This window comes from Mobula hypostoma, chromosome 4 (genome assembly GCF_963921235.1).
Source record: "Mobula hypostoma chromosome 4, sMobHyp1.1, whole genome shotgun sequence".
In the NCBI taxonomy this organism is placed as follows: Eukaryota; Metazoa; Chordata; class Chondrichthyes; order Myliobatiformes; family Myliobatidae; genus Mobula; species Mobula hypostoma.
This window is the reverse complement of record NC_086100.1, coordinates 6,597,795-6,620,743: the sequence shown is the minus strand read 5'-3', so window position 1 is coordinate 6,620,743 and position 22,949 is coordinate 6,597,795. Positions and strand designations below refer to the sequence as shown.

General features: G+C 46.2%; 1 protein-coding gene across 6 annotated transcripts in view; it reads right to left on the bottom strand.

Annotated features, from left to right (window-relative positions):
* Positions 1–1,059: 1,059 nt before the first annotated feature.
* The window catches only part of LOC134345105 (uncharacterized), a 31,988-nt gene continuing 10,098 nt past the window's right edge, over positions 1,060–22,949 (bottom strand). For 3 of the 6 annotated variants that reach the window (XM_063045271.1, XM_063045272.1, XM_063045273.1), the window contains one exon: positions 1,060–12,549. In XM_063045271.1, the coding sequence (XP_062901341.1) occupies positions 8,945–9,886 (942 nt within the window). In that variant the 5' untranslated portion in view covers positions 9,887–12,549 and the 3' untranslated portion in view covers positions 1,060–8,944. Of the gene's footprint in view, positions 12,550–17,965; positions 18,492–18,600; positions 21,235–22,949 lie in introns of those variants that run through there. The other 3 variants (XM_063045269.1, XM_063045270.1, XM_063045274.1) reach the window with 2 other exon arrangements.

Below are 22,949 nucleotides of genomic sequence, written 5' to 3'. Positions count from 1 at the left end.
GTCTACAAATTACAACGGGAGATAGAAAATGCACGCCAAAAGGGTAATGTTACAATAGGCTTGGGGGGCTTCAATATGCAGGTGGATTGGGAAAAACAGGTTGGTGCTGGATTCCAGGAGGGGAAGTTTCTAGAATGCCTACAAGATGGCTTTTTAGAGCAGCTCCTGGTTAAGCCCACTAGAAGATCGGCTATTCTGGGTTGGGTGTTGTGCAATGAACCAGAATTGATTAGAGAACTTAAAGTAAAAGATTCTTAGGGGCAAGTGATCATACGATAGAATTCTCCCTGAAATTTGAGAAGGAGAAGCTAAAGTCACATGTATCAGTATTACAGTAGAGTAAACAGAATTACGGAGGACTTGACCAGAATTGTTTGGAAAAGAACACTGGCAAGGATGACACCTGAACAGCAATGGCTGGAATTTCTGGAAGCAATTCGGAAAGCACCGAATATATACATCCCAAAGAGGAAGAAATATTCTAAAGGAAAGATGACACCACTGGGGCTAACAAGAGAAGTGAAAGCCAAATAATAAAGGACATGGAGCAAAGATTAGTGGGAAGTTAGAGGATTGGGAAGCTTTTGAAAACCAGCAGAAGGCAACTAAATAATCTTTAAGAAAGTAAAGCCAATAACATTAAACACGATACCAAAAGTTTCTTCAGATACATAAAGTGTAAAAGAGAGGTGAGAGTGGATATCGGACCACTGGAAAACGATGCTGGAGAGGTAATAATGGGGGACAAGGAAATGGTGGATGAACTGAATAAGTATTTCTCATCAGTCTTCACTGTGGAAGCAATGTTAGCATTCATTTCAAGAGGACTAGAATATAAAAGCAAGGCTGTAATGTTGAAACTTTATAAAGCACTGGTAAAGCCTCACGGAGTTCTGTGAGCAGGTTTGGTACCTTTATCTTAGAAAGGACGTACTGAAACTAGAGAGGGTTCAAAGGAGGTTCACAAAAATGATTCCACTATTAATCAGCTTGTCATGTGAAGAGTGTTTGATGGTTCTGGGCCTATATTCGCTGGAATTCAGAAGAATGAGGGGTGACCTCATTGAACCCTATCGAATGGTGAAAGGCCTTGATAGAGTGGACGTGGAGAAGAGGTTTCCTATGGTGGGCGACTCTGAGACCGGAGGAGACAGCCTCAGAATGGAAGAGCATACTTTTAGAATGGAGATAAGGAGGACTTTCTTTAGCCAGAGAGTGGTGAATCTGTGGAATTCTTTGCCACAGGCAGCTGTGGAGGCCAAGTCTTTATGTATATTTAAGTCAGAGGTTGATAGATTCTTGAATGGTCAGGGCATGAAGGGATACAGGGAGAAGGCAGGAGATTGGGGCTGAGAGGAAAATTGGATCAGCCATGATGAAATGGTGGAGCAGGCTCGATGGGCCAAATGGCCTAATTCTGCTCCTATATCTTATGGTCTTGTGGTTTTGTGGTCATTTTCCGGCTATCTAATATCCACTCTTGTCTCTCTTTTACTGCTGTTTATATATCTGAAAAAAAACTTTTGGTATCCTCTATGATATTGTTGGCTAGTTTATCCTTCATATTTCATCTTTTCCCACTTTATGGCTTTTTAGTTGCCTTCTTGTGCCTTTTAAAAGCTTCCAAATCTTCTAACTCCACTAATTTTTGACTGGAGACTCCTTCCGCATGAGAGCAGCCAGGAGAGAGCATCGCTTGTTTGGCTCGATGTCATCGTTGTCTTTTTTACCCCTTCTTCTCCACAAGGCACTATGTAATCATTTAATCTGTATAAACAATATGTCAGGCAAGTTTTGCACTGTATCTCGCCAGCCAGCACCGACCAGCGTGCGGGAGAGAGTTCCAGTCTGCGTGAAGGTGCAGTTTCTGAAACCTCCAGGAGATGGCGATCGATGATAAACATCTGAAGGTCGAATTCTACAAAGTTCCCAACAACACAGATAGTTGCTGCTTCTTTATTCCCGCCGCTCCTTTTCTTTTCCTTTTCTCTCTCTTTTCCTGATTCCACTGACTCCCATCACCCCATCTTTCTCCTTCACCTCATCTGCCCACCACCTTGTCAGATCCTGTCAGATCTCTGGCAGATGCTGAGTGTGAACTCCCTCACCTCTGCCCCTCTGACCCTCCACACAGGAGCCCCTCAGGGCTGTGTCGTAAGCGCCTCCCTTACTCTCTGTATACCCACGGCTCTGTCACCAGCCACAGCTCCAATCTGCTAAATCAAATTTGTCATCAATACTACATTGATTGGCTTTAAATCAAACAATAACGAGGCAGTCTGCAGAGAAGAGGTCATCGCCCTGACACAGTGGTGTCAAGAAAAGCACCTCTCCCTCAGTGTTCCAAAAACAATGGAGCTGGTTGTGGATTACAGGAAGAATGGAGACGGGCTAACCCCTATTGTCGTCAATGGTTCGGGGGTTGAGAGAGTGAACAGCTTTAAGTTCCTTGGCATCCATATCACCAAGGATCTCACATGGTCTGTACACACCAGCTGTGTGATGAAAAAGGCAAACAGCACCTCTTTCACCTCAGACGTTTGAAGAAGTTTAGTTTGGCACCCCCAAATTCTAAGAACTTTCTACAGGGGCACGATTGAGAGCATCCTGACTGGCTGCATCACTGCCTGGTACGGGAACTGTACCTCCCTTAGTCTCAGGACTCTGCAGAGAGTGGTGCAGACAGCCCAGCGCATCTGTGGATGTGAACTTTCCACTATTCAGGACATTTACATTTACAGAGACAGGTGCGTAAAAAGGGCCCGAGGTTCACTGGGACTCACCCCAATAACAATCTATTCCAGCTGCTACCATCTGGGAAACGGTACCACAGCATAAAAGCCAGGACCAACAGGCTCCGGGACAGCTTCCTCCACCAGGCTATCAGACTGATTAACTCACACTGATACAATTGTATTTCTATGCTACATTGACTGTCCTGTTGTACAAATTACTATAAACTGCATATTGCATATTTAGATGGAGACATAACGTAAAGATTTTTACTCCTCATGTATGTGAAGGATATGAGAAATAAAGAAAGTTCAGTTGACCCACACAGCTACCTCGCACCGTTTGCCCTCCTCACCTCCCTCACTTGTCTCAATGCTCCACTTCCCCTCCTATCAGATCCCGTCATCGGCAGCCCTTTGTCACCTCCGGCCCTGTGCTCTGCCCCCTCTCCATCATGCCCCCAGTAGCTGGATCCACCTCTTTTTTAATGATTAGCTTTATTAGTCACATGTACATTGAAACATATGGTGAATAGTGTTGTTTGTGTCCGGGGATGTGCTGGGGGCAGCCCACAACTGTCACCGTGCTTCCAGCACCAACATGGCACCCCCACAAATCACCTACCTGAACCCATATGTCTTCGGAAGGTGGGAGGAAATGGGAGCACCCAGATGAATCCCACGCAGTCACGGGGAAAACGTGCAAACGCTTTACAGGCAGCGGAGAGAATTGAACCCTGGTCGCTGATACCACATCCTTATTCCATCTACCTGCCCTGTGTGTTTGGTACGCTGGGCTTCACAGCAAGAGGATTAGAGTACAAAGCAGAGATACCTTGTTGTCACGGGTAATAAGAGTAAAAATAATAATAACAATAATAAATACTTCATTGATCCTGAGCGGAAATCCCTTTGTTACAGCAGCAACATTTAGAAACACTCTTAGCAGTGTGCAGACTTAACAAAAAATGAGGTACATAATAATAATACACACAATAATAACTCACCAATGTATAATAACAATGTGCAATAATAATAAAACAGAGTCCATTGTACTATGATGTGTGTTCTGTCGCACAGAGATGAGCTGTTGTATATGTTTATTGCATTTGGTTGGAAAGATTTCCTATAAGATCTTATAGGAGGGGAGGAGAAGATGGCGGCGTGACACAGCGTACACGGCTGCTCTGAAATGATATCGTATTTGTAAGAAGGGGACCATGCACAACCCTGATTTGATGGAGACAGCCGGGAGAAGCTCGGAGGAACATCTGGAGTAACTTCTGAAATGCCCGCTTCGCTGCCGCTGCTACTGTGCGATCGAGAATCTCCGGAGGGGAAGGCCCCAGATCCTCAGCTTTGCCTATTGCCTGTTGCCGGGGCCGGGGTCGAAGCGCTCAGCAGAGATGGCACTTGGTGTCGGAGGGCTGGTCGGAGGCTCAAAGTTTTTGAACGGACAGAGTTGGCTGTGGTCAGGTGCTTCCAGGGTGCTGCATCGGCAAGTTTGTGGTGCTGGAAGCTCATGGCAGGGAGAGTTTTTCTTCCTTCTACCGTCTGCGTGAGATGATGGGGCTTCCGAGAGACTTTGAGACTTTTTTTACCGTGCCCATGGTCTGTTCTTATCAAATTACGATATTGCTTTGCACTGTTGTAACTATATGTTACAATTATGTGTTTTTTGTCAGTTTTTCAGTCTTGGTTTGTCTTGTGTTCCTGTGCTATCACACTGGAGGATCATTGTATCATTTCTTAATGCATGCATTACTAAATGACAATAGAAGAGGACTGCGTGTCCTCATAATCTAATCTAATCCAACGATCCTTGTGACAGCAGAGTTGATTGAGTCTGTACGAAAGTGTGCTCCACTGCTTATTCAGTAGGTCATGGAGAAGATGTGCCAGATTGTCCATATGGATAACAGTTTGTGTAGTGAGCTCCTCTCCACCACTAACTCAAAAGAGTCCGGGTTGTAGCCAAGAACAGATCCAGCCTTTTTGATGAGTTTATTTAATCTTTTTGCATCACCAGCACCGATGCTGCTCCCCCAACATAAAGATGCAAAGAAGACTGCGCTTACTACAATAGATGGGTAAAAGATCTCCAACATCCTGCTGCACACATCAAAGGATCTCAGCTTCCTCAGAAAACAGGGGTCACACCTGGGCTACTGCCCTTGCAGTGCATCTCTACATAGCGACAGTAGTGTGTAAATGTCTGAGGCACATGTATACATCTAGGGTGCCCAAGACTGAGGGGCGGCCGGGTTTGTAAACCTGACAGGAGCAATAGATGTTGGGAATGGTGGGGGGTGTGGGACAGGTAGCAGAGGAGGAGTGCCAAGGAGCACAGGGTGGCACCGGTGCAGACACAACCAGCCAAGCCAGGTTGAACTCAGCCAGGTTGAGACACCAGGCAAGGCCAATGTCTCTCTGGTGCTTCCTGCATCTTCCCCTCTTCCCAACCATGATTCCCATCTTCCTGCCCCCGCCTACTCTCAATCCACAATAGAGACTCATATCAGATTTATCAAAACTGACAAATATCAGATTTATCAAAACTGACAAATGTCATGAAATTTAGTTTTTTATGTACTACAGTGCAATACATAAAATTACTACAGCACAACTAGGCACCCGATCTATATATACAAACAAGAGAAAATCTCAGATGCTGGAAATCCAAGTAACACACACAAAATGCCGGAATAACTCAACAGGCCAGACTGAATTGAATTGACTTTATATCTTACATCCTTCACATATGTAACGCCCTGTTGAAGGTTTCATTGCTAATGAAATGGTTTCTCTGTAGCAGCAGTGTTTGGGTTATGACAAGAGATAACGGGAGCTTTGGAATGTGCAGCGTCCAATGAGGGGATTGTTTTCCTTTATTGTATGCCCGAGAGCGAGGTACTCGCGCTCTTTTGTTCGGTGGAAGATGGGGAGAGAAGATGCCAGAACTGAGAGCTTGTAGAGTGCAGGACTGCGTGGACATGGAATGGGGTCGGGAGTCAACGACACCTGGGAGAAATCAATGGAAAATGAATGGACGGGAAAATCATCAGTTCCAACGTGCATATTAGACTGTTTCATTAAAATGGGCCCTTTTCTTTTTTTCTTTACTAACCTTCTAGTCAAATTAAGAATTATAAAGATAAATTGTTTAATTGCATGTGGTGTACTGTTTGTTATTTCGGGGTACTGATTTGTAACAGGGTAACTCATCACACAGCATCCACACAAACAAGATTTCAGAAGCTTGGCAGGCCAGAGAGTATCTTTCCCTAGAGTAATGCCGCCAGCCCAACCTGGAGGTTACAAATTGTGGGGGTGTCGTTCTGGGATTGATTTTGTTGGATGTGTGATTGCCCTGAGCACTGACCCAGTGGGTTGTGTGTTTAAGTCTGTGCTGGAGTGGATTCTGCCAGGGTGGAGCAGTGGTTTTCATCCACAGGGTTACCGGTGACTAATGTGTGCCTGTTGATTGGGGCAGATATTCGTACTCCGGGTGAATTGTTGATTCGCCTGCAAGTATTGTTAAGTTATCGGCAAAGTTACGATTGTGGGATGGAGGTTTGATAAAGTGGTGGGCACAGACTTCGTTCTACTGCAGACTAGTGCTGTCATAACAGCAGACGGAAAGCAGAGGCTGGATCGAGCGGTAGATCAATTGGGAGCCTCTGATGACACCATTCCCCAAGTTTACTGCAACCTGACTGCTCTGAAGACAAGTCAGTTGCCTGAATTGAGTTCTGGGGAAGTGGCAGCTGCTCAGCGAGATGACCTGGGCATCGGCATTATTTGGTCCGTGGTTGAAAAGGGAGACACGGCTCAGGCCGAGAAGATGAAACATGCGTCAGTCCCTCCATTACTGAGTGAATCTCTTCAGTTGGAGTTGAAGAACCAGTTCCTATACCGGGTCATGTTACCCCTGGACGACACCGGCGTTGCCAGCTGGTTCTGCCCAAGTAGTATCGGAGGATGGTGTTGAAGTCACTTCATGATGATTCTGGGCATTTGGGGGTGGAAAAGGCCTATGGATTCCTCAGAGACCGGTTTTACTGGCCCCGGACGAAGTCAGAGATCGAAGAATACTGCAAGTCGTGCATTCGCTGCATACGGCGGAAGACACTGCCTACGTGGGCAGCTCCCTTGTCCCACCTGCAGAGTGCAGGGCCCCTGGACCTGGTGTGTATGGATTTCCTGTCCATAGAACCCAATGCCAGCAACATGGCGAATGTCTTAGTCATCACGGACCACTACACCAGATACGCTCAGGCTTTTCCTACCAAGGACCAGAGGGCATCTACAGTGGCAAAGTTGTTATGAGGGAAGTATTTCATTTATTATGACCTTCCCAGGCAGATACATAGTGACCAGGGATAGGACTTCAAGAGCAGACTCATCTATGAGTTACCGAGCATGCTTGGGGTTGAGAACATAGAACACAGAACATAGAATACAGAACAGAATAGTACAGCACAGTAAGGCCCTTTGGCCCACATTGTTGTGCTGACTCTCAAACCCTGCCTCCCATATAACCCCCCATCTTAAATTCCTCCATATACCTGTCCAGTAGTCTGTTAAACTTCACTAGTGTATCTGCCTCCACCACTGACTCAGGCAGTGCATTCCACGCACCAACCACTCTCTGAGTAAAAAACCTTCCTCTAATATCCCCCTTGAACTTCCCACCCCTTAACTTAAAGCCATGTCCTCTTGTATTGAGCAGTGGTGCCCTGGGGAAGAGGCGCTATCTATTCCTTTTAATATCTTGTATACCACTATCATTTCTCCTCTCATCCTCCTTCTCTCCAGAGAGTAAAGCCCTAGCTCCCTTAATCTCTGATCATAATGCATACTCTCTAAACCAGGCAGCATCCTGGTAAATCTCCTCTGTACTCTTTCCAATGTTTCCACATCCTTCCTATGGTGAGACGACCAGAACTGGACACAATACTCCAAGTGTGGCCTAACCAGAGTTTTATAGGGCTGCATCATTACATCGCGACTCTTAAACTCTATCCCTTGAATTAGGAAAGCTAACATCCCATAAGCTTTCTTAACTACCCTATCCACCTGTGAGGTAACTTTCAGGGATCTGTGGACATGTATCCCCAGATCCCTCTGTTCCTCCACACTACCAAGTATCCTGCCATTTACTTTGTACTCTGCCTTGGAGTTTGTCCCTCCAAAGTGTACCACCTCACACTTCTCCAGGTTAAACTTCATCTGCCACTTCTCAGCCCACTTCTGCATCCTATCAATGTCTCTCTGCAATCTTTGACAATCCTCTACACTATCTACAACACCACCAACCTTTGTGTCGTCTGCAAACTTGCCAACCTACCCTTCTACCTCCATATCCAGGTCGTTAATAAAAATCACGAAAAGTAGAGGTCCCAGAACAGATCCTTGTGGGACACCACTAATCACAATCCTCCAATCTGAATGTACTCCGTCCACCACCAGCCTCTGCCTTCTGCAGGCAAGCCAATTCTGAATCCACCTGGCCAAACTTCCCTGGATCCCATGCCTTCGGACTTTGTGAAAAAGCCTACCATGTGGAACCTTGTCAAATGCTTTACTAAAATCCATATAGATCACATCCACTGCACTACCCTCATCTATATGCCTGGTCACCTCCTCAATGAACTCTATCAAGCTTGTTAGACATGATCTGCCCTTCACAAAGCCATGCTGACTGTCCCTGATCAGACCATGATTCTCTAAATGCCCATAGATCCTATCTCTAAGAATCTTTTCCAACAGCTTTCCCACCACAGACGTAAGGCTCACTGGTCTATAATTACCCGGACTATCCCTACTACCTTTTTTGAACAAGGGGACAACATTCGCCTCCCTCCAATCCTCCGGTACCATTCCTTTAGACAATGAAGACAAAGATCCTAGCCAGAGGCTCAGCAATCTCTTCCCTCGCCTCATGGAGCAGCCTGGGGAATATTCCATCAGGCCCCGGGGACTTATCCGTCCTAATGTATTTTAACAACTCCAATACCTCCTCTGCCTTAATATCAACATGTTCCAGAACATCATCCTCACTCATATTGTCCTCACCATCATCAAGTTCCCTCTCATTGGTGAATACCGAAGAGAAGTATTCATTGAGGACCTCACTCACTTCCACAGCCTCCAGGCACATCTTCCCACCTTTATCTCTAATTGGTCCTACCTTCACTCCTGTCATCCTTTCAGTTCTTCACATAATTGAAGAATGCCTTGGGGTTTTCCTTTACCCTACTTGCCAAGGCCTTCTCAAGCTCCCTTCTTGCTCTTCTCAGCCTCTTCTTAAGCTCCTTTCTTGCTACCCTATATTCCTCAATAGACCCATCTGATCCTTGCTTCCTAATCCTCATGTATGCTGCCTTCTTCCACCTGACTAGATTTTTCACCTCACTTGTCACCCATGGTTCCTTCACCTTACCATTCCTTATCTTCCTCACTGGGACAAATTTATCCCTAACATCCTGCAAGAGATCTCTAAACATCGACCACATGTCCATAGTACATTTCCCTGCAAAAACATCATCCCAGTTCACACCCGCAAGTTCTAGCCTTATAGCCTCATAATTTGCTCTTCCACAACTAAAAATTTTCCTGTCCTCTCTGATTCTATCCTTTTCCATGATGATTATAAAGGCCAGGCAGCGGTGATCACTGTCCCCCAGATGCTCACTCACTGAGGGATCTGTGACCTGACCCGGTTTATTACCTAGTACTAGATCTAGTATGGCATTCCCCCTAGTCGGCCTGTCCACATACTGTGACAGGAATCCATCCTGGACACACTTAACAAACTCTGCCCCATCCAAACCCTTGGAACTAATCAGGTGCCAATCAATATTAGGGAAGTTAAAGTCACCCATGATAACAACCCTGTTATTTTTGCACCTTTCCAAAATCTGCCTCCCAATCTGCTCCTCGGTATCTCTGCTGCTACCAGGGGGCCTATAGAATCCCCCCAGTAGAGTAACTGCTCCCTTCCTGTTCCTGACTTCCACCCATACTGACTCAAAAGAGGATCCTGCTACATTACCCACCCTTTCTGTAGCTGTAATAGTATCCCTGACCAGTAATGCCACCCCTCCTCCCCTTTTCCCCCTCTCTATCACTTTTAAAGCACTGAAATCCATGAATATTGAGAATCCATTCCTGTCTTGGTGCCAGCCAAGTCTCTGTAATGGCCACTACATCATAATTCCATGTATGTATCCAAGCTCTCAGTTCATCACCTTTGTTCCTGATGCTTCTTGCATTGAGGTACACACATTTCAGCCCTTCTACCTTACTGTCTTTACACCGTTTATTCTGCTTCTCTTTCCTCAAAGCTCTCTGTATGTTAGATCTGGCTTTACTCCATGCACTTCTTTCACTGCTCTATCGCTCCAGGTCCCATCCCCCTTGCAAATTAGTTAAAGTCGAGGACCACGCCCTATCATCCGTAGGGTGATCTCCAGCCCGAGAGGTTTAATCAGAACTTGCTAGACATGCTCGGGACCCTGAGAAGAGCAGGTGGAGTCAACATATTGAACATCTGTTTACAGTTACAACTGTACACAAAATGAAGCTATCGGGTACTCACAATAGTATCTGATTTTTGGACACGTGGCGAGGTTGCCCATTGACCTTTGTTTGGAACTGACGAGGGTGATGTACAGTATCTGAAGTATGTGTCTGACATGAGGAGAGAGCTGAAAAGGGCTTATGAATAAGCTGGGATAGGGGCTGCCAAGCAGAATCGGGAATAAGAGGAGGTATGATCAAAAGTGAGGTTCTCCCAACTTCTGCCGGGAGACCAAGTCCTCACAAGGAATTTGGGGCTACCTGGGATGCGTAAGTTGGCTGACCGCTGGGGATCTACGCCCTATGTGGTGGAGAGTCAGATGCCAAACCTACCAGTATTCCAGGTGAAACCAGAGGAGGGGAATGGGCCTGTTAAGATTTTCCATCAGAACCACCTGCTGCCCCTGGGACAAGAGGTGCAGGTTGACCCAGAGCCCAACCTGGAGCCTACACCTCGTAAGAGGACTCTGCAGTGACGCAGGGCGACTATAGGACCAACAGCAAGGCAGATTAGGCTGGGCCCCGCCCCTGAGAGGGATACTGATCCGGAGGATGAGGACCTGAATGTGTGGTATATGCTTCCTTTTGCTAAATCCCCACTGATTGAGGAAGAAACTCCCAATCCTTCTCCCGCTAAGTCAGGTGAAATTGGGGGTGGGGGGGGGTGTCTATTTGTGGACAGCCTGAGTTGCAGCAGGACCCTACAAGGGATGAAGCGGGGCTCAAGCCAAGGGACGAAGGGGTCCAAGTTGCAGGTGGGCACGAGTGATAGACCGGAGGACGCCTCGCCAGGTAGACCAGAAGTATCCCCAGTAGTGTCGGAACATGAAGAGGTAGATGAGGGGGTACGAAGGTCTCACAGAATCAGGAGACCACCAGATAGGCTGGCCTATGTTACACTGGGGAAACAGAATGTGGCCTCTACCGCTTTGGGGAGCTATATCACTGCCTTTTGCACATGGGTTGGACTTTCTGTTGGCAAATTATCTCAAAGTCATGAGGACATGACTAAATTTGGTGGAGGGAAAAGAGCAACGCCCTGGGAAAGGTTTCACTGCTAATGTACAGGTTGTTCTGTAGCAGCAGTGTTTGGGTTATGACTAGAGATAATGGGGGCTTTGGAATGTGCAGCATCCAATGAGGGGAGTGTTTTTTCTTGTATGCCCGAGAGCGAGGTACTTTTGTTCAGTGGAAGATGGAGAGAGAAGGTGGAAGATGGAGAGAGAAGATGCCAGAACGGAGATGTTGTAGAGTGCAGGACTGCGTGGACGTAGAACGGGAGTCAGGAGTCGGGAGTCAACGATGCCCGGGAGAAATCGATGGAGAATGAATGGACAGGAAAATCATGAGCTCCAACCTGCACATTAGACCGTTTCATCAAAATGGGCACTTTTCTTTTTGTTTTCTTTACTAACCACTTAGTCAAATTAAGAATTATAAAGCTCAATCTTTTAATTGCAGAATGGAGACCAATTGGTTGGACCAACAGTGGACGGTTTTAACTACAGCTGCCTCTTGTTTCAGCTTTTGCCTGTACGTCGGCAAAAGCAGGATTGAAGAGTGATCGGATTTTCCAAAAGCTGGGCGAAGGAGAGCTTTGTAAGCGTTGTGGAAGAGAGTGTAGCAGTGGTCAAGTGTGTTATCTCCACGAGTGCTCACCTGGACGTGCTGACAGAACTTTGCAGAGACTTTTGTCAGCGACGCTCGATTAAAGTCACTGGCGATGATGAAGGCAGCCTGTGGGTGTGCAGTCTCTGGCGTGTTGATGGAATCGTACAGTTCCTTGAGAGCCAGGTCAGTATCAGCCTGTGGAGGGATGTACACCACTGTGACGATAGCAGCCGTGAGCTCACTGGGCAGCCAGTAGGGTCTGCGCAGCAGCACCAGGTACTCCAGATCTGGGGAACAGAAGGATTGGAGAGCATGCACATTCCGGGGGTCGCACCAAGCATTGTTGATCATGAAGCATGCCCTTCTCCTTTACTCTTCCCAGAGAGGTTTCTCCACCTGTCTGCCCGGAGCAGGGAGAAACCAGAGGGTTCAATAGCATGGTCCGGTGTCTCCTCCATCAGCCACGACTCCACGAAGCACAAAATGTTACATTGCCTTGTTTCCCGCTGTTGGGAGATTCTGGCTCTCAGTTCACACAGCTTGTTGTCCAGGGGCTAAACATTAGCCAGGAGTATGCCAGGGAGCGGTGGCCATTTTGCATGCCATCTCAGCCTCACTGCATCTATGGAAAAGAGTACAGTTACTGTTTTGGCCAAGACACTTCATCAGGTCTGGAGAGAAAAAGATGTGGAGTCAGAGTTAGAGAGTTGCATCATTTCCATTTCACGCACACCTGCCCTCACCCCATCGTCTGGCCACCCCATCGTTCCTCTTGTCCTCATCAACCACCCCACCAGCCTTTGCTTCCAGCACTTAATTCTCCTTAACTTCCACCATCTCCAATGGGATCCCACCAACAAGCACATCTTTCCCCCTACCTTCTGCTTTCCACAGGGATCACTCCCTACATGGCTCCCTTTGTCTATTCGTCCCTCCTGACTGATCTCCCTGCTGGCACTTATCCTTGTGTTACGAGAATACACATAAAATTAAGATGTTTGCTGGCCTGGGCTAGCATCAGTGGCATCAGCAGTTGGCCTGCCACCTGCCCTCAGGGGAAGGAGAGATAAGGAACAATGGAGCAGCGTCTGGAGATGTGTAATGAAGGGATGTGGGAGAGAGAGCTGTCTGGAGCGGCTCCCCCCCTTTGAACCCTGAACTGTTTGAAGTGATGGACAGGCGATACCCCAGCAGGGGGATAAAAAGGGACAGGTTCGCTAAGACAGACACACGCCACCCGAGGTAACGAGACCCTGGAAGCGGTGCACCTCTCACGAGTGGTGAGAAGTACCGGACAACGCACAGGGTGGAAAGGTACGATCAGCGGGAACCCGGTGTGTGTCCGCCCTTGCCTGGGTGCCGGGTTCACTGCAGAGGATCGACCGCATCTGGAGGAGGGGTCACAGTCGGTGACCTCAGGTGACATCACCAAGGACCCGCCCAAAAGTTGCTTGTGAGCAATATCGCCGGTCTGTGAGTGAAGCTGTGCTGAATGATGAGTTGTTCTCTCTGTCTCTCTTCCCCCACCTTGTCCATCGCCATGGCAACGATTACTGCGAACTGAACTTTGAGTCATTTTGAAATTGGTCATTTACCCCTAGACAACGATAGAGCTTGATTGATGCTGTTATCTTAATTCTGTGCACATGTGTGGTTATCATTGTTGAATTGTTGCATTTATTATCCTTTCGATTACTGTGTTGCTTGTTTCTTTAATAAAACTTTCTTAGTTCTAGTACTCCAGACTCCAACTGAGTGATCCATTTCTGCTGGTTTGGCAACCCAGTTACGGGGTACGTAACACTTGCAAGTGGAACAAGTGCTACACCTCCTCCCTCACTACCATCCAGGGCCCTAAACAGTCCCTCCAGGTGAGGTGATGCTTTACCTGAGAGTCTGTTGGGGTCATCTGCTGTGTTTGGTGCTCCCGGTGGGGCCTCACGTATACGGTGAGGCCGGACGTAGATTGGGAGAACGTTTCAATGACTGTCTATGCTCCATCTGCCAGAAAGAGTGTGATCTGCCAGGGGCCACCCATTTCAATTCCATTTCCACTCCCATTCTGCCATGTCAGGCCATGGCCTCCTCTACTGTCGCAATGAAGCCACGTAGGTTGGAGCAGCAACATCTAATATTCCCTCTGGGTAACCTCCAATCTGATGGAATGAACACTGATCCCTCAAAATTCCACTAGTAATGTACCCCCACCCTCACAATTCTCATTTTCATTCCCCCCTCTCTCCTTATCTCCTTACCTGCCCATCACCTCCAATTGGTCCTCCTCCCTCTTTTCTTTCTTCCACGGTCTTCTGCCCTCTCCTATCAGATTCCCCCTTCCCCAGCCCTGTATCTCTTTCACCAATCAACTTCCTAGCTCTTTACTTCACCCCTCCCCTTCTGGTTGCACCTATCACCTTGTGTTTCTCCCTCCCCTCCCCGCCATCTAACGCTGAAACCTCAACTTTTTTTCTGCAGACTTGATGAAGGGTCTCGGCCCAAAACATTGATTATAGAAGTTTCCATAGATACTGCCTGGCCTGCTGAGTTCCTCCAGCAGTTTACGTGTGTTGTTAACCCGATACATGTGCTTAAAACATTTGCATAGTACAGTATATGTCACTATGGAGTTGTACGGGACTGAGGTGTGATTGAATTGGGATTGTGTTGTACAGGACTGAGGCGTAAAGGATTGGGATTGTGTTGTACAGGACTGAGGGGTAAAGGATTGGGATTGTGTTGTACAGGACTGAGGGGTGAAGGATTGGGATTGTGTTGTACAGGACTGAAGTGTGAAGGATTGGGTTTGTGTTGTACAGGACTGAGGCGTAAAGAATTGGGATTGTGTTGTACAGGACTGAGGGGTGAATGATTGGGTTTGTGTTGTACAGGACTGAGGGGTGAATGATTAGAACTGAGTAATGCAAGACTGAGCTGTCAAGATTGAATTTAGTTTATACAGGACTGAGGTGTGAGGTGCCATGTCTGTCTCTGCCTTAAATTATCTACTTAAGGCAGAGGTAGATAGGTTTTTGATTAGCCAGAATATCAAAGGGTATGGGGAGAAGGCAGGGGAGTGGGGATGACTGGAAGAATCGGATCAGCCCATGATTGAATGGCGGAGTAGACTCGATGGGCCGAATAACCTGCTTCTGCTTCTATATCTTATGGTCTTATGGTGAAGAGGGATTGGAATTCAATTATACAGGACTGAGGAGCTGGGGGTGGTTATCATTGAGTTAGACAGGACTGAGGTGTGAAGGCTGGGAACTGAGTTGTACATGACTGAGGTGTCAATAAGGATTGGAATTGTGTTAAACAGGACTGAATTGCAATGGATTGGAACTGTGTTATACAGGAATGATGTGGGAAGGGAGATTGGAATTGACTTGAAAAGCACTGAGGTGTGATGGATGGAATTGAATTATACAGGACTGACGTGTGAAAGTGGATTGGAAGCGTGTTATGAAAGACTGGGGTGTGAAGACTGGAACTGAGTCATACAGGACTGAGGTGTGAACATGGATTAGAATTGTGTAATGCAGGACAGGTTTGAAAGACTGGAAATGTGTTAAACAGGACCGAGATGTGAAGAAGAATTGGAATTGAAATATATACATATATACACACACAGTATATATGTATATATTTTGTGTGTGTGTGTGTGTGTATTTCAATTAAATACAGTGGAAAACAGAGATAATTAAATTTAGGTCATGTTCATTTTCAATGTCCATTTAGGAATCGGATGGCAGAGGGGAAGAAGCTGTTCCTGAATCACTGAGTGTGTGCCTTCAGGCTTCTGTATCTCCTACCTGATGGTAACAGTGAGAAAAGGGCATGCCCTGGGTGCTGGAGGTCCTTAATAATGGACGCTGCCTTTCTGAGACACTGCTCCCTGAAGATGTCCTGGATACTATGGAGACCACTGCCCATGATGGAGATGACTCATTTTAAAACTTTCTGTACCTTCGCTTCATCCTGTACAGTAGCACCCCTCCCCACTCCCCCCCCCCCAACCATACCAGACAGTGACGCAGCCTGTCAGAATGCTCTTCAGGGTACATCTGTAGAAGTTTTTGAGTGTCTTAGGTGACAACTAAATCTCCTCAAATTCCTAATGAAATACAGCTGCTGTATTACCTTCTTTATATCTGCATCGATACTTTTGGATCAGGTTAGATCCTCAGAGATCTTGACACCCAGGAACTTGAAAATGCTCACTCTCTCCACTTCTGATCCCTCTATTTATGATCCCTCGTCCTACCCTTTCTGAATTCGACAATCATCCTTTATGTCCTGCTGATGTTGAGCGCAAGGTTTTTGCTACAATACCACTCCACTGGCTGGTCTACAGTGCCTTTAAAAAGTATCCTCCCACCTTGGAAGTTTTCATGTTTTGTTGTTTTACAACATTGAATCACAGTGGATATGACTTGGCTTTTTTTTTTACACTGATCAACAGAGAAAGACTCTTCCGTGTCAAAGTGAAAACAGATTTCTATAAAGTGATCCAAGTTAATTGCAAATATATAACATAAAATAATTGATTGCATAATATTCACTCCATTTAATATGACACACCAAATCATCATTGGTGCAGCCAATTGGTTTTAGAAGTCACATAATTGGCTAAATGAAGATCTACTTTTGGAGATCCCTGTACAGTCGAGGTGCTTCAATTGATTGTAGTAAAAATACACCTGTATCTGGAAGGTCCAGCTGCTGGTGAGTCAGTATCCTGGTAAAAACTACACCATGAAGACAAAGGAACACTCCAAAGAACTCTGTGAAAGGTTATTGAAAACCAAAAGTCAGGAGATGGATACAGGAAAATTTCCAAGTCACTGAATATTCCCTGGAGTACAGTTAAGCCAATCATCAAGAAATGGAAAGATTTGGCACAGCTGTAAATCTGTCTAGAGCAGGCCATCCTCAAAAACTGAGTGACTGTGCAAGAAGGGGACGAGTGAGGGAGGCCACCAAGAGACCTATGGCAACTCTGGAGGAGTTACAAGCTTCAGTGGCTGAGATGGGCAAGGAGGCTTCACCAGTTGCAGCTTTATGGAAGAGTGGCAAAGAGAAAGCTACTATTGAAAAAACTCACATGAATTTTCAGCTAGATTTTGCCAGAAGGCATGTGGGTTACTTTGAAGACAGCTGGAAGAAGATTCTATGAAATCAAAACTGAGCGTTTTGGTCATCAGGCTAAACGCTATGTTTGCCATAAGCCGAACACCGCACATCATCAGTAACTCACCATCTCTACCGTGAAGCATGGTGGCGGCTGCATCATGCAATGGGGATGCTTCACTCCAGCAGGCCCTGGAAGGCTTGTGAAGGTAGAGGGTAAAATGAATGCAGCAAAATACAGGGAAATCCTAGAGGAAAACTTGATGCAGTCTGCATGAGAACTGTGACCTGGGAGAAGGTTTGCTTTCCAGCAAGACAATGACCCCAAGCATAAATTCAAAGCTGCACAAGAATGGTTTAAAACAACAAAGTTAATGTCCTGGAGTGGCCAAGTCAGAACACAGACCTCAATCCAACTGGAAATTTGTGACTGAACTTGAAAAGACCTGTTCACTCATGATCCCCATGCAATCTGACAGTGCTTGAGCAGTTTTGTAAAGAAGAATTGGGAAAAACTGTAGTGTACAGATGTGCAAAGCTGACAGAGACCTATCCACACAGAATCAAGGCTGTAATTGCTGCCAAAGGGGCATCTACTAAATACTGACCTGAAGGGGGTAAATATTTAAGCAATCAATTATTTTGTGTTTTATATTTGTAATTAATTTTGATCACTTTGTAGAGCTCTCTTTTCATTTTGACACAAAAGAGTCTTTTTCTGTTAATTAGTGTCAAAGCAAGCCCAGTTAAGTCCACTGTGATTCAACGTTGTTAAACAATAAAACATGAACACATCCGGGGGGGGGGGGGTGGTGAGTACCTTTTATCGGCACTGTATCTCGCCCTCAATGTCCTGTTGTCACCATCTGAGATTCTGCCAGTCATGGTTGTATTATCAACAAATTTACCGATAGCATTTGAACTATGTCTAGCCACATAGTCATGGGTGTAGAGAGAGTAGAGCAGTGGGCTAAGCACACATCCCTGAGGTGCACCAGTGTTGATCGTCAGCGAGGAGGAATTATTAATACCAATCCACACAGACTGTGCTCTTTCAGTTAGGAATTTGAGGATCCAGTTGCAGAGGGAGGTACAGAGACCCAAGTTGCATAGCTTATCAATCAGGGTCGCAGGGACGATGGTGTTAAACACTGAACTATAGTCAACAAACAGCATTCTGACATAGTGTTTGTATTGTACAGGTGATCTAAGGCCATGTGGAGCCATTGAGCTTGTATCTGCCGTAGACCTACTGTGGTGATAGGCAAATTGCCCTGGGTCCAGTCCCTTGCTGAGGCAGGAGTTCAGTCTAGCCATAACCAAACTCTGAAAGCAGTTCATCACCGTAGAGGTGAGTGCTACTGGGCGGTAGCCATTCAGACAGCTCACACTACTCTTCTTGGTCACTGGTATAATTGCTGCCCCTTTGAAGAAATGAGATGTTGAAAATGTGCTTGAATACTCCCGCCAGTTGGTTGGCACAATTTTTCAGAGCCTTACCAGATACTCCATCAGGGCCTGCCGCCTTACAGGGTTTACTCACCTGAAAGTCAGCCGAACACCGGCCTCCGTGATAGAGGTCACAGGGTCAACGGGCGCACCAAGGTCCTTCACAGCTACGATTCTATTCACTCTTTCAAAGTGAGCATAAAAGTCATTGAGTTCGTGAGGCAGTGAAGCACCACTTCCTGCAAACTCTGCCAGATCTGACATGCAACCAATGTTTGGAATTGTTTCTTCGCTTTTGAAATAGCCCTCCACAGTTCATACCTGGTTTTCTTGTCCAGGCCTGGGTCACCAGACATAACAGATCGAGCCATCAGCAGACAATGAACATCCTGGTTCATCTACAGCTCTTGATTTGGGAATGTGCAGCAAATTCTCACAGGCACACACTCATCCACACAGGTTTTAAATGAAGTCGGTAACAACTGTGGCATCCTCATCCAGATTCGGAGATGAATCCCTGAATACAGGCCAGTCCACCGATTCAAAGCAGTCCTGTAGGCACTCCTGTGCTTCCTTTGTCCAAACCTGCAGTCTTCAGTCTCTGCCTATACTCAGGGAGTAGAAGTACAGCCAGGTGATCAGACTTCCTGAAGTGAGGGTGTGGAATAGCACAGAAGGCATTCTTGATGGTGGTTTAACAACGGTCCAGAGTGTTGTTTCCTCTGGTACTACAAGTGATGGTAATTACTTAGTGACTTCATCAAACTGGCCTGGTTAAAATCCCACAAAGTGATGGTGAAGGCATCAGGGTGTGCTACTTTGTGCACGTTGATCCCATTGCTCGGCTCATTTAGAGCCTGTTTGAGCCTGAATTGGAATGTACATCGCTACCAAAAAGATCACTGAAATCTCCCATGGCAGGTAAAATGGACGGCACTTAATTGTAAGATATTCCCGGTCTGGTGAGCAGAATTGGGACATCACCGGCACATCAGTACATCACAAGGAATTGATCATGAGGCATATAACTCTACCTCTGCTTTTGAGAGACTCGACTGTCCTATCTTGAAGGTGTATAGTGAATCCATCAATCTGAATTGCTGCATCCAGTACAGAAGGGGTTAACCAGGATTCCGTGGAGCAGAGGACACACACCATCCGAATGTCTCTCTGCAGCACCCTAGCTGCGAGATCATCAATTTTATTTACTAGAGATTGTATGGTTGCCAGCTAAATGGTATGGAGACGTGATGAAAGATCGGAATGGAATTACACAGGACTGTGGTGTGAGGGATAACTGGAATGAAGTTAAACAGAGGAAAAAGGCCCCTCAGGCCTACTTTTTCATGGTTACCAAGGTGCCACCCCGAGTCACTCGAGTTGAGTATGATATTTTCCTAAAGGGTTGTCTATTGCTGGGTCTTCAGGTGGTTTCGAGGTCGAGCTGGGATCCACATATTCTGGTGTCATGTGGGCAAGAGGAAGTGGTGACTGTGGTTAGTGGACGGGTCTTTCGGTTGTTCAGTCTGTCCTTTTGCAGCTGCTGCCTGTTCTCTGCAGCACACAGAGTTCACTCTCATGTAGCGCAGCTCCCTCTTGAACAGATTTCCTCCAGGCATAGCTATCGGGTGTAATGTCTTCCCAGATTTTAGATGTCATGTTGAATTTCTTCAGGCTGAATTTGATGTTATCTTTGAAGTGTTTCCTTGCCCACCAGGGGCTCATTGACCTTCCCTCCACTGGGAGTAAAGGATCTGTTTGAGGAGATGTGACTTAGACATCCAGGTGACATGACTCATCCAGTGGAAATTGTATTGTTTTGTCATGGTGGAGATGCTGTTCATGTTGGCCTTCTCCATTATGCTGGTGTTAGTGCCTCTGTCCTTCCAGCTGATCCTCAAAATCTTCAGTAAGAGCTTCTGGTGGTGTTGTTCCAGGGCTTTCAGTTGTCTCCTCTAGGTGGTCCATGATTTTGCTCCAGACAGTAATGTAGGAAGGACGACTGGTCTATAGACCAAAAGTTTTGTTTCGACCTTTATGTTGCAGTCCTTAAGTATCTTTTCCTTAATCTTGCTAGGCTCCAGTAGCACAACTCAGGTGGTGGTTGATCTCTGAGTCGATGTCTGCCTTTGAGGAGAGAATGCTGACAGGGTAGGGAAAGTGGTCTACATTTTCAATGGTGATTTTGTCAACTTTTATGGAGGGCTGGATAAATGGCAGGTTGGGTGGTTGCTGATATAGGACCTGGGTCTTTTTTATATTTAAGACAAGACCCAGGGCCCAATATGCTTTAGCAGAGGAGATTTACCAGGATGCTGCCTGGTTTAGAGAGTATGCATTATGATCAGAGATTAAGGGAGCTAGGGCTTTACTCTTTGGAGAGAAGGAGGATGAGAGGAGACATGATAGAGGAGTACAAGATAATAAGAGGAATAGATAGAGTGGATAGCCAGCGCCTCTTCCCCAGGGCACCACTACTCAATACAAGAGGACATGGCTTTAAGGTAAGGGGTGGGAAGTTCAAGGGGGATATTAGAGGAAGGTTTTTTACTCAGAGAGTGGTTGGTGAGTGGAATGCACTGCCTGAGTCAGTGGTGGAGGCAGATACACTAGTGAAGTTTAAGGGACTACTAGACAGGTATATGGAGGAATTTAAGGTGGGGGAGTTATACGGGAGGCAGGGTTTGAGGGTCGGCACAACATTGTGGACCGAAGGGCCTGTAATGTGCTGTAAAAAAAATTTTAAAAGAGGTTACTATTGAAAATTATTTTAAAATATAGTTTCAATTGCAGTAGTCACTTACTTAATGTTAGTATTTGGAATCTAGCCAGGTAAATTTACAGCATTACTTATTTAGAATGGGTAACATCCCAACAAGCAGAAACCCTTTGAATATTCAATAGTGGTATCCATTCCAAAAGCTTCAGTGCAGACTCCAGACACACAAAATATACCCTTTTTGCTGCAGGATGGCTCCATGAACAAAGAATATAGAGTCAAGAGAAAATCTGTAGACGCTGGAAATACAAGCAACACACACAAAATGCTGGGGGAACTCAGCAGGCCAGGCAACATCTATGAAAACACAGTAGATACTCATATCAGCATCAGATTTATCAAAACCGACAAGGGCCGTGAAATCTTTTTTTGTGTGGCAGCAGTACAGTGCAATACATAAAATTACTACAGTACTGTACAAAAGTCTTAGGCACCCAAGCTATATATACAAACAAGAAGAAATCTGTAGACGCTGGAAATACAAGCAACACACACAAAATGCTGGAGGAACTCAGCAGGCCAGACTGCATCTATGGAAAAGAGTACAGTTTACGTTTCGGGCTGAGACCCTTCATCAGGACTGGAAAAAAAAATTGATGAGGAGCCAAAGTAAGAAAGTGGGGGTAGTAAAGAACTGGGAAGTTTATTGGTAAAAGAGATACAGGGCTAGAGAAAGGGGGAGTCTGACGGGAGAGGACAGAAGGCGATGGAAGAAATAAAAGGAGGAGGAGCACCAAAGGGAGGTGACTGGCAGGTAAGGAGATAAGGTGACAGAGGGAAATGGGAATGGGGAATGGTGAGGGGGGGGGAGGTGGCATTACTGGAAGTTCGAGGAAGCGTTCTTCGTAATCCTAATCTCACCATCAAACCCACAGATAAGGAGGTGCTGTGATAGTTTAGCAGACTGAACTCTACCTTGCTGAGGCCCAGTGACAACTCTCAGACTCCTCCCCTTACTTACCCCTCGAACAGAACCCTACTAAGGAGCACCAGGCCATTGTCACCCGCACCATCACCTACCTTATCGACTCTGGGGATCTCCCACCTGGTGCCACCAACCTTAGAGTTCCCTTACCCTGCACCTCCTGTTTCTACCTCCTATCCAAGATCCACAAACCCGCTTGTCCAGGTAGACCCATTGTTTCAGCTTTTTCCTGCCCCACTGAACTCATATCTGCATACCTTGACTCAGTCTTATTCTCCTTGGTCCAGTCCCTTCCTACCTACATCTGTGACACTTCACACGCTCTTAATCGATTCAATTATTTCAAGTTCCATGACCCCCATCATCTTATTTTTGCTATGGATGTCCAGTCCCTATACACCTCCATCCTTCACCAGGAAGACCTCAAAGCTCTCCTTTTCTTTCAGGACACCAGACCACACCATTTCCCCTCAATCACCACTCTCCTCCAGCGAGTGGAACTTGTCCTCACTCTTAATAATTTCTCCTTCAAACAAAAGGTGTAGCCATGGGCCCCAGCTATGCCTGCCTGTTTTTCAGCTATGTGGAACAGCCTATGTAGCTGGTGTCCGTCCCCAACTTTTCCTGCACTACATCAATGACTGCATTGGTGCTGCTTCCTGCACTCATGCCGAGCTCATCAACTTCATCAGCCTTGCCACCCTGCCTTCAAATTTACCTGGTCTATTTCCAACCCATC